This window comes from Mus pahari, chromosome 23 (assembly GCF_900095145.1).
Source record: "Mus pahari chromosome 23, PAHARI_EIJ_v1.1, whole genome shotgun sequence".
NCBI classification, from domain to species: Eukaryota; Metazoa; Chordata; class Mammalia; order Rodentia; family Muridae; genus Mus; species Mus pahari.
In genome coordinates this window covers 19,014,316-19,026,504 of record NC_034612.1, presented here as the reverse complement: position 1 = coordinate 19,026,504, position 12,189 = coordinate 19,014,316, and the positions used below count along the sequence as shown (strand labels likewise).

Below are 12,189 nucleotides of genomic sequence, written 5' to 3'. Positions count from 1 at the left end.
CTCTCTGCCTCTCTGCCTCTCTGCCTCTCTGCCTCTGCCTCTGCCTCCCAAGTGCCAGGATTAAAGAAGTGCACCACCACTGCCTGGCTCCAGGGCATCTTAATAGTGTTTGAAGGCTCCTAAGTTGCCCCAGTGTTCAGTTGGGGAAAGACCACCGGCTAGGCAGGATCCAAAGAATACGTGAGTGGGCCTGGTGGGACTCTGGCTCTGCCACGGGTCTACCCTGTGCCCACAGTTGAGAGGTAGTGGATCTTGTGTTTGGGGTCATTAACAATAGGCTGATTTGGAAAGCAGTGGTTGCTTGATGGAGCTGGGCTAGCAATGGAGGTGATTGAGTCTGGAGGCCAGTTGTGGGCCCGCATGCTCAGTAAGGCCCAGCTAGATTTCCATTTCTTTAGGATATCTTTCTAAATCCCAGCTCTGTTTAGAAATGTTAAATGCCTTTGTTTGGAAACTTTTTTTTTTTAAATGTTTTATTTATTTATTTACTATATGTAAGTACACTGTAGCTGTCTTCAGATGCTCCAGAAGAGGGAAGTCAGATCTCATTACGGATGGTTGTGAGCCACCATGTGGTTGCTGGGATTTGAACTCAGGACCTTCAGAAGAGCAGTCGGGTGCTCTTACCCACTGAGCCATCTCACCAGCCCGTTTGGAAACTTTTTGAATGTTGGCTACCACTTACATAAAAAAAAAAAACAAAAACAACAAAAAAAACCAACCTGGAAATGAAAATGAGACACAGAGTCTGGTCACTCCCACACATCAGTTACTGTAGAACAGCTTGCTCACCTGCGCTCATTCCACTGCCCTCAAGGAGCCAATCTGCCTGTCTGCTGGCTGCATGTTCTGCTTCCTCCTGGGGAGTCTATAGGATCTCTGGTTTCCGGTCACACTGGGGGTTTGTAGGGCCTCCCTCACATCTGTCAGGTTCCAGTTTGCTTCATCTCATTGGGTGTTTTAATGACATCACATCAGATTGCAAGAAAGACTCGGGGGGGTCCCCCAGAATCTCCTTAGATGCCATAGAGGTGTAGACATGGCAATGGACTGCTGCTGTCAGTTAGCTGTAGCCAGTGACCTTTCACCCCGAGAATGACTGGGACACCAGAGTTGGCTCTGAAGGTCTAGAGCCAGGTCTCCAGGAGAGTGACATGCCTGGTGTGTCTGATGGAGCAGCAGGAACCAGGAAGACAGTAACAGCAGAAGGTCAGCATCAGAGTCAGCCTGCTGTCAGATCTCCTGGTTGGGGTGAGCCTGCAGTGCTGGCTCACCCCAGCTGTGTCTGATGACACAGTTCAGGGTCTACTAGGAGCTGGCCCAGACATGGCAGTGGTAGCCGGGGAGGCGCACTTGGGCAGGCACCGAGGAAAGAAGGCTGGCTGCTCTTTCTCTGTGCTTGGCCTGCACGCCTGTGTCTGCCGTGTCAAGTGGTTCATCTCAGATGCTTCGTTTCCACCTTTTAAAGAAATAAAAGAAGAGCTGGAGGACCTGAACAAAGAGATCAAGAAAACCGCTAACAGGATCCGGGGCAAGCTGAAGTGTAAGTCTGCCTTCTTGGGTGCTGGTGGGGTGTTTACCTAGGTACCTTTTTCCTTAGAGTTTTATTATTATTACATTTCCCAAAATGAAAAGTGAGACCGCTTCTAAGTAGGTTGGATATCTGTATCCCGTGCTGTACCTCATTGTGACTCAGTAGGTGACGTTGGGCAGGTGTTTGGGAAGGGGGACAGCCTTTCTAGTGACTCGCCAAGCTCTCAGGCGGGCCTCTTAGCTAGAATGCTCTTTCCAGCCCCTAGCAGCTCAGCCGAGATCACGGCCCTCTGTGTTCAGCACGACGCCTGGGCTGGGTCGAGGGTTGCGACTTTTTGCACAGTGCTTCAACCAAAGTTGCTTTCCTTGATCTGCGAGGAAGACACGTGTTTAGGTTACAGAGACACACCAAGAGGAATAAATCTCATCTCTGCACGCACCCACTTCTCAGAACAGCGACTCCCAGGTGGCAGACACTCTGCCCAGATCCTAGTCGGCTCCTGGCACTCCTCACTGGTCCCAAGGCAGACCTTAGAGAGTGGGCACCTTAAAAAACAGCATTGTCCCCAAGAGCACAACTGCTTTATATCTGATTCAGACTCATTACAGTGATTGGGTGATTAAAATTACCTGGCACACCCCAACTGTGCACACAATATACTCATATAAGTGCACACACATGCAAATGAACCAGAGCAACATAGAGACATGTGGTTACACAGGCACAAACACAGACATGTGGTTACCCAGACACACACACACACAAACACAGACATGTGGTTACACAGACACACACACACAAATACAGACATGTGGTTACACAGACACATACACACAAACACAGCATTCGAATCTATAAGAACAAACACATAAGACCCATGCTCAGTCACATACCTGTATGCATGTTTGTGCATGGTTTCGTTTTTCTGTATGCATGTGCCTATGATTTTGGTGTGCATGTATACATAAAACATGTTTGTGATTGTCCATCCACCTGCCTGTCATTGTCCACATGTGCGGACAGTGTCATAAGCATTCCTCATGATGACTGGTCTTTAGAGGACAATTTCCAGAGGTCACCTGTTCTTTAGTTTTGTGGGGAAAGTTGAGGCCATCCCTGAGACCAATGTCATATCTGGGTGACTCTGTCCTGCTTCCTTCCAGCTATTGAGCAGAGCTGTGATCAGGACGAGAATGGGAACCGAACTTCAGTGGATCTGCGGATACGAAGGACCCAGGTCGGCCTTCCAGGCTCAGTTAAAGCGATGTGGAAGAACAGCATTTTACTTTGTCCAGATTCAAAGCAATTTCATTTCTTTTAATTATTATTTTATTGTGCTGGAAATTGAAGCCAGTATCCTGCACATGCTCAGCAAGAGCTCTGTCACCAAGCCACATCTGAGTCCAGTTGTTTGATCTTTAGGATCACATCTGCCCTTACTGTCTGTCTGCACAGGGGTGGATGCATGGGGGGGGGTGAGGGGGCTGCGTCTCTTTGCTGTGAAGAGATGACTTGGGGACTTGGCTACTCACATGCTCTGTGCCGCAGAGCAGAGGACTAGCCAGATCACCTCGATGGTAGTGGTTTGGTTTCAATCAGTGGTTTTTGTTTTGTTTTGTTTTAAGATTTATTTATTTATTTTATGTATATGTGTGCACTGTCACTGTCTTCAAACACTCCAGGAGAGGGCATCAGATCCCATTACAGATGGTTGTGAGCCACCATGTAGGTGCTGGGAATTGAACTCAGGTCCTCTGGAAGAGCAGTCAGCGCTCTTAACCACTGAGCCATCTCTCCAGCCGGGTTTTCAACCTTCCTAATGCTGTGACCCTTTAATATAGAGTTTCTCATGGTTGATGACCCCAACCATAAAATTATCTTCATTGCTACTTTATAACTGTAACTTTGCCAGTTATGAATTGTAATATAAATGAATATCTGCTATTTGATCCCAAAGGGGTTGTGACCCACAGCTTGAAAACCATTAGCCTTAACTATTCAGGCTCAACCCTGTTTGACCAAGCCTGCCAGCTTAAGGCAGGCAGTCCACGTGCCTGCTAGCTGGATCCAACCTCTGATAACGCCCACCCTCCAGAGGTCAGCTGACTGCCCTGGCTCCAACTTATTTGTTGTTGTTATTGGTGATGGTGGTATTTTGTTTTGTTGAGACAGAATCTCACTCTGTGTCCCTGGCTGGCCTGGAGCTAGCTTGTTACATAGACCAGGTTGACCTTGAACTCACAGAGATTTACTTACCTCTGCCTCCCGAGCATTGGAATTGAAGGCACGTGCCATCATCCTGGTGGCCCAGGTCATGTATCTCCCATTGCCGCTCTTGCTCTCACTTTCTTCTGGGATGGAGTAATGGTTGGGGCTTTTTTTTTTTTTTTTTTTTTTGGTTTTTCAAGACAGGGTTTCTCTGTATAGCCCTGGCTGTCCTGGAACTTACTCTGTAGACCAGGCTGGCCTCGAACTCAGAAATCCGCCTGCCTTTGCCTCCCGAGTGCTGGGATTAAAGGCGTGCGCCACCACGCCTGGCTTGGTTGGGGCTTCTTAGTGATTAGTTTTACCTCTTTCAAAGGAAGGAGTTGCCCCGTATAGTAACATGGTATTCTCCGTGTTCTAGCACTCGGTGCTGTCACGGAAGTTTGTGGACGTCATGACAGAGTACAATGAAGCGCAGATCCTGTTCCGGGAGCGAAGCAAAGGTCGCATCCAGCGCCAGCTGGAGATCAGTGAGTAGAGAGCATGCAGGAGATGTGCGTCAAGAAACTTTCCCATCAGACTTGCCCCCACTTCTAACCGCACCGTAAACCAAAAGACCCTTTGCAGCAGCCTGTGCCTAGAACCAGGCAGATGTGTTATGTGTTGTAAGCTCAGAGTTCTGAGTGCGGGGCTGTAGTAGCTTGTGATTGCTGGTGCTGCTATTTCACGCATCCCGAAAGCTTGTGGTCCTGATTTCTTAAGGCATTTCTGTGTCCCGCAGCCCCTCCTACCTGGCTGGGAGATAATCATCCTGTCATATGCCTCCTTCAGCTTAACTCCCTCTGGCCAGAAGCCCTGTGGGACCCGTGGGGGAGCATAGTTACTCCTCCGTAACACCAGGGTGGGGTTGTGACACATTGCATCACATTTCTGCCACATTACGGTGTCCAGGAAAGTCTTTTAGAAAGGGCAGGGAAACCCTGTTGTTGGCAATGTTAATGGCTCAGTTAAGGCTTAGTGAAACCCTGACTTAGCTAGCGTTTTATTGATGCGAAGAGACACCATGACCAAGGCAGTTCTCATAAAGGAAAAAATTTAATAGGGACTGGCTTACAGTTTGGAGGTTCAGTCCATTATTGTCATGATGGAAGCATTGCGGCACGCAGGCAGACATGGTGCTGCAGAGGTAGCTGAGAGTTCTACATCTGGATTGTCAGGCAGCAGGAAAAGAGAGTGACACCAGGCCTGGCTTGAACATCGGAGACCTCAGACCCCACCCCCAAAGAAGGGACTTCCTCTAACAAGGCCACACCTCCTAATGGTGCTGCTCCCCATGAGCTTGTGGGGGCTACTGTCATTTTCACTCCTACACACCCACAGTTGAGCAGCCCTGGCTGATGCGCCAGGCCGTGTCCTCAGTGCAGTTCCCATTGTCTCTCAGCTGGAAGGACCACCACTGACGAGGAGCTGGAGGAGATGCTGGAGAGCGGGAAGCCGTCCATCTTCATCTCGGATGTGAGTGCCCTGGTATGAATGCACACGCTTACCTACATGGTAAGCCTTTAACTTACCAGCCAGTCTGAAGTTAGTAATGCTTTCCTTTTTATCTTCCAAAGATTATATCAGATTCACAAATTACTAGGCAAGCCCTCAATGAGATCGAGTCCCGCCACAAAGACATCATGAAGCTGGAGACCAGCATCCGAGAGCTGCACGAGATGTTCATGGATATGGCCATGTTTGTCGAGACTCAGGTAATGAGACATCTTCCAGATAGAGCCCGGGGGTGGAGAGTCTTAGATGTAGCCATGGCTTGGCATCCAGCCTCAAAATTCAGGAGTTGATTGCAGTGTTAATGCTGAGCTGAAAACTCGAATATGTACTTGCTCATAGGACACTGGGTAGTTACAGGAGCCATGGGACAGTCACATACAGGCCAGCTACTTAGATAGACAGCCTCAGGCAGCAAACACTGGGCGCTTGTTCATAGAGAATAATGAGATCTTCAAACATCTGTGGTGGATTTTACAGTAAAATAAAAGGACACACAGAAACCTTACTTTAGCCATATAAGTGTAAATATATGTGACCTCAGCTACATGTAACAGTGCTCCCAGACAAGGGAGGTGGCCAAGTCAAGCACCCTGAAGACAGCAGGACCCTGGGGGCACTGATCTTCCTCTCTTGGGGCTCTTTCCCACAGGAGTGACTAAGCAAGGATTGGGGCCATGGCTAAACAGGAGACTGACCAGAGCCCACACTCATTCTGTGGTGCTCTTGCCTGCCCTGCAGCTCAGGCAGGGAGGACCAGAGAGTGCATGCAAGTATAAAGACATCAGGGTGTGTATGCACGTGTGATGTGTTTGTACTGACTCAGTAGCAGTGGGAACCCACAGAGACTGGACTCGTCTTCCTAGGGTTTTCAGACCCCTTGGGAAAGTCTGGGGCAGGCTAAAGTGGCCACCAGGTTCCTCACCCCCTTCGTGAGTCAGCTGTCAGGATGCTTTGCCTATAGCCAGTGATGTTCTGTGGTTACCTGGATACAGAAAGGGTTTAGAGTGCCTGTCCCCGCATGCCCTGCCTGTCTCGTGAAGAATGGTATTTATTTGGGTGAACCTTATCATAAAACTGAAAATCTCAAGTACCACACGCCTGTGGAAGACACCTAACAGTTACATGGAGGCGAAGATAGGCCCTGATGGGTTGGAATTGGGTACCAATGGGCAGGGATGGGCACTGATAGCAGTGGTGGACTTGTGTGGTTCTCTTTGAGATGGGATGGACCAGTTGCCTCTTAGTCTAAGAACTGAGGAGTGGGGTATCTGGCGAGTTAGCAGATGTTCAGAGGGAAAGCAATAAGAACGGTGAATTGATTTTGGAAACAAAGCTTTGTAATAGCTCAGGCTTTGTTCCGCCACACCCCGAATGTAGTAGAAAGCGTCATTACACAAGCCTCTGTTTGTGGCCTCACTTTCCTGTTAGAAGCCTGTCACTGTGTTACATCCACAGTCCAGGGACAGGACTTACTAGTGCATTTGTGAATGATAAGTCACCTGTCCATCCTTCTCCAATGCTTTGCTATTGGCTGCCACAGACTCTGTCTCCTCCTGGACAGGACCCAGGTAATATGCCCCTCTCCAGGTAATGTGCCCCTCCCCAGGTACTGTGGTGTCTCTTCCATTTTCATCTTTGACCATCAGTTCATCATCACCTCAGGGCTGTACTTATAGTTTGTTGATATTGTCAAGATAAACAGTGGTGATTTTCTGTGTGTCAGAAGAGACATCATCCTTAGTGCGTGGCATGTTTTCTGCCCTGAGCTTGTGGCCCTCCCTTCACCTCATGTCCGAGAAGAGCACACCTGTCAGGTCACATCTCATTTGTGGACAGTCTTCACCTGTCTCCATCGCTGCCACCCCCTTTTCTGCTGCTTCTAAAACATGAATGGAATTGGATTGCTTTTGCTGGCCCGTCTGCACCAGCCTAGCCCTTCTGCACAACCGTGAGGGAGCCTGTCTCCATCCCTCTCATGCTGGGCTTACACGAGAGCCATCTCAGGAGACGTGGCAGAGCGATTTGAAGTTTGCTGAGTTCGAACCTTGTTTTCAGGGTGAAATGGTCAACAACATCGAGAGAAATGTGGTGAACTCTGTAGATTACGTGGAACACGCCAAGGAAGAGACGAAGAAAGCCATCAAATACCAGAGCAAGGCCAGGCGGGTGAGTGGCTCTCCTGAAGATGGAGCCCTGGGTGCTTTTCTTCTCTTGCCCGCTAGCTGCGGAAGGAGCAAAATGCCTTAAATATACTTCTTATTTTAAAATCAAAAATAATTCTTTTCATTAAAATTTCCAAGGCCAATTGGCTTGTTTGTATATTAGCCATCTAGTGGGAGGAACAAACGGATGGGATTTGGGTTTTCCCTAAAAATAATCACTGGTAGCGCATTGTCTGTTAGAGCCGTTTGCTCTGTTGGGTAACCGGCTGTAGGCGGGCCTGGTGTCTTGAGGAGGAGCCCTGGGAGGCAGTCTTAGGCGTCTGTCCTGCACCCAGACTGTCCCAAGGCAATTCTGGAGCAGTGGATGTTGCAGGCGCAGAATTCTGGAGGTAGTCTGCTAACTTGAGTATCTCCCGTAACATCTCTGGAGTTTGGGTTTGAGTTCCATGTCGCTGCCTGTAGAGGTGCCAGGGATGACGCCTGCTTGGCAGTGAGTTGCAACACCTTTGTCCAAATCTTCAGATTTAGACACATGGGCATGTGAGTTCTTCCGGGACAGCTGAGGGCCTGCAAAGGGCATCGCCGTCTGGTGCGGGCGGGAGGCCTAAGCAGGCTAGGTTTCCCAGTCAGAGCTCGGACTTCCAGGGCTCCTAGGAAGGTGTACTGTGTTCCAGTCCGGCAAAAACTGCTGTGAGTCGGTTATGTGCCCAGGGAAAGCTAGTGTTACCGGGTTACATAGCCGGCTGACTCTAGGAGGCCTGACCCCATAGATCAAGACCCTCTGGGAAGTAAAGAGTGCTCTAGGCCCCAGTCAAGCCTGTAACATAGAGTTCATCATGAGTTCTGGCAGTCGCTTCACTCCAGTCAAGGAGACCCCTGACGGTGGCAGTGTGCAATCAGCATGGTGTAATCAGCCTGCTTTCCTTTGACAGAAAAAGTGGATAATTGCTGCTGTGGCGGTGGCTGTCATTGCTGTCCTGGCTCTAATCATTGGCTTGTCGGTTGGCAAATGATTGCGTAGATGGCGCTGGGTGCTTGCCTCACCCTCAGGGTGGCAGTAAGTGACTAATCAACTAATTTACTTATTAACCTTCTCAGCCAGTAGTGTTGTTTGCCCAGTGATAATATGCTCAACATTCTCGGGGGCTTGCCCACTGAGCACTTTGCTTCAGGCCTTAGTGGCCTCTTCTAACTGAGGTGACACAGTCGGCACAAGGTGGCAGCTCCTTGCCGGCTCCCTGGAAAACGAAATGTTGCAGTTCTTCTTACATTGTAATGTTGCAGTTCGAGTTACATTGTAACTTTCCAGATAATGGCAGCAACTGCAAAGAACTATGAAATACTCTTAACAGCTCTGTTCACAGTGGGACTGAGAGAATGGAACCGAGCTATGCACAACAGCAACAGACCAAACCCTCCCCGGGTCCCTGCCTGGCAGCATCTGTTCATTGACAAGCAAACCCTGATATTAAATTAGCCACCTGCTAGTTCCTGCAGGACCCCGAGTGTCATGCGTTCTGTCTGGAAGGGCTCCTTTTGTTGGTCATGGGCCTTACTGTAACCCCTGGGTCCTAGAGATGCCCTACTGCACTGGGTCATCCTTGTGAACAGTCAGTGCTGCTGCTTTCTTAACAATAGTTCTTCACAGTGGCAGAAAGGAGGCTCCCCCAAGCTGCAGGCCTTACTGCCTTGCCACCTGAGAGACCTCTCTCTTGATTCGAGCCCCTGCCGGGTATGGCTGCGGCTGCAGTCTGTAGGAGCCCTGTTCCTGTGCTCAGTGCAGGCTGTGGGGTTGCATAGAGAGCTCTCATGCTGGGACAAGAAAGACTTGCAGCCCCTTGTCTGTTGCCCCAGAGGTTCATACATCTTTCCTGATGCTGTCCTCCTAGTCTGCTGAGAAAGATGACTGATTTTTTTTCTGCTATAAAATGGGATTTTTCAACATTTTCATTACTTTGTAAAACCATGCACTTTTGTGTTTTGTTTTGTTTTCCTGTAGCACCATGAGGTCAGTTGTGCTGTGAAAATGATCACAAAGGTCCGATGGTGGCGCTCAGCATGACCAGGGAAGCACCTGCTTTTTGTGGGCGCCCATAGGCAGCTCTGCTTCTTCTGCTTAGTCTGCTTCTCCTGCTCCTCCTCCAGGGCTTTCTGGTTGTCCTGGAACTCACTCTGTAGACCAGGCTGGCCTCGAACTCAGAAATTCACCTTCCTCTGCCTCCCAAGTGCTAGGATTAAAGGTGTGTGCCACCACTGCCTGGCTCCATAGGCTCTTCTTGCTAGGACCTGGGAGAGCAGGTCTGAGCCTCTGCCTTGGGTCAGCTGGTCATTTGCTGGAGTGCCTGTGTATAAAACACACATACACATACACACACACACACACACACACACACACACACACACACACGCATACACGCATGCACGCACAAATGCAGTATACATACACATTCTTTCTTTTCCTCATGAAACTGGATGAGACAGCTGGGCCCTGTCTCCAGAGGTGGTTTTCTGTTCCCTCCTGTCTCACCTGGAGCACGTTTCCTAAAGATGGACAAATGTTGCAGTCTGCCGAGTTACAGTGGGGCATCATGGGAACGGTGCTTGCTTTCTCTCTGCACTGCAGACTCCCGTCTCTTTTCTTGCAGAAGGTGATGTTCGTCCTCATTTGTGTAGTCACTTTGCTTGTGATCCTTGGAATTATTCTCGCAACAGCATTGTCATAGCAACCACACCCCAAGAGCTCTTTGTCCTCGGAGACTCCAACCACACCTGCAGCTTAGTCAGCATCCTGTCCTTCCATGAGTGAACCTCAGACCCAGGGCTAGCGCCGAGCACTGAGGTTTTTATTGGTGAGGAAGAAGAAAACGCCGCAGAGGTTTCGTACCACGAAACGCCGCGAGCCCAGTGGATGCGACATGCCAGCCCAGAGAGCCTGGGTCTCTCTGAAGGACACCACAGAGATTTCACAATGGTGGCCTTGCCTTGGTAGCTTTGAAATAGGAATGATTGAAAAAGTCTAATTTTTAAAGACGATGTCAGTGTTAAAAATGTATGTCGTGTGTAATTAGGGTGTGCTCTGTGCTCTCGGGTGGCAGTGCTGACGGAGACGTACCGGGTCCGATCTCTGTTCATGTCGTCTTTGCAGAATCATCACAGAACTGTTTGTAAGGCATCTGTCATTTTAAATACCTGTAAGTTACGTTCCTTAATCTATTAACATCTATACTCCCTTTCTAAGCTAGACACTGCCTTGTGACGGACGATGGGCCAGCCCCGGGCAGCCATGTAAGGCTGCAGTTGTCACTGTGAGAACATGGCCTCACAGCCTCTCAGGGCCCTTCTTCAGTGCCTTCTGGTGACCCTGACTAGGAAGTGTGAGGGTCTGAAGAGCCTTGAATGTCACTAGCTCACAGAGGGGACAAGCAGTCACATGCCACACTCACGTTACTCTTCCTTGTTCACTCGAGCTGATGGAGTCTCAAGGCAAGGCAACGATGATGATGACGACGATGGAGCCAAGACTTGGTGCTCACTAAACTCAAGGGAATGGTCCTGGGCACACAGCCACTCCCGGATGGCACCTGAAGGACCAGGTCCTCAGCCCAACACCCACAAGTGCCCAGAGTTCCTAAGAAATGATGACGTGTGGGATAAAGCTGTGCACTGTTTTACACTTGTGAATAGATGGCCCAGCGACCAAGTATGTGAAGGACACCACGACTAGTGAACTCTGCCGACTGCTGACTGTATATAAGTGCCCACTCTACCCCAGCCTCATTTGGTGGGGTCTGATGTAGCCATGCCTGTTCGGAACACCAAGTGTGAGCGAGTGCTACTGAACGATCTAGAAACCATGATCTTTTCAGTGGTGAGTGTGCCACACTGTCACCTCCTCACACCTCCCAGTCTGACACCCTATGTGCCGAGAGCTGCAGCAGGCTGAGCTATGTGTCCTGGTCTACAGTTAGCCTGTAGTGGAGCCACTCCTGGCTGATAGCTCACCCTTCCTGTCTGGGAGCTCACCCTTCCTGTCTGGGAGCTCATACTTCCTGTCTGGGAGCTCACACTTCCTGCCTGGGAGCTCTGAAGATGAAGCTGGGCCTTTGTCACTCCCACCCTCTCTGCATCAGTCAGTGCCATCGGATTTAGCTGCAGAGGACATGTGTACCACCCAGGCTCCCACTACCCGCAGCCAGGTGTCCCTCCAGTCCAGCCTGAGCCCTTGGCCTGCAGTGTGCTCGCCAAGGGCTCAGGAGACCTCTCTACCAGGCAGGTAGCTGAATCTGGATTTCCTGTGAAGCAGGGGTGTGTGGGTAAGTGAGTCAGTGCTCCAGATACGTCTCTCTGCTGACTTCGTAGCCCATTTCAAAATATATTTACAGATTCCCTTGTTACTTTTTCCAAGCATTTCTTCAGGTATTTTGTGTTTACATTAAAAAGTTCTCAGAGAAGCAAATGAGAAATAGTTTGTGGTTCCTCATTATAGCAGGGCATCTGGGGAGATCACAGTTGTGTAAGAGCCCATTGTGTGACACTTTCTGAGGGGACATGAACACATATCTACCCACTCCAGATAGGAAACCAGCCACAGACCACAGTAAGTCTAAACACACCTTCCATATAGGCATGGCTTCCAGGCATGTGTCGGTCGTCATCTGGAGAGGAGTAGCTGAGGTGACCACCTCTGCCAGTGTGCCAGCCCTGTTAGCTTGGAGGGTGGGGCACAGGCTGACC

At 49.7% G+C, this 12,189-nt stretch overlaps 1 protein-coding gene across 3 annotated transcripts in view; it reads left to right on the top strand.

Annotated features, from left to right (window-relative positions):
* Stx2 (syntaxin 2) overlaps window positions 1-11,900 on the top strand; it is a 24,496-nt gene extending 12,596 nt beyond the window's left edge. Inside the window, exons 4-11 of one of the 3 annotated variants that reach the window (XM_021186768.2) lie at window positions 1,469-1,543; window positions 2,698-2,771; window positions 4,161-4,269; window positions 5,181-5,254; window positions 5,356-5,493; window positions 7,349-7,459; window positions 8,388-8,512; window positions 10,101-10,186. In XM_021186768.2, the coding sequence (XP_021042427.1) occupies window positions 1,469-1,543; window positions 2,698-2,771; window positions 4,161-4,269; window positions 5,181-5,254; window positions 5,356-5,493; window positions 7,349-7,459; window positions 8,388-8,468 (662 nt within the window). In that variant the 3' untranslated portion in view covers window positions 8,469-8,512; window positions 10,101-10,186. Of the gene's footprint in view, window positions 1-1,468; window positions 1,544-2,697; window positions 2,772-4,160; window positions 4,270-5,180; window positions 5,255-5,355; window positions 5,494-7,348; window positions 7,460-8,387; window positions 8,513-9,454; window positions 9,586-10,100 lie in introns of those variants that run through there. The other 2 variants (XM_029533783.1, XM_021186770.2) reach the window with 2 other exon arrangements.
* The last annotated feature ends 289 nt before the right edge of the window (window positions 11,901-12,189 follow it).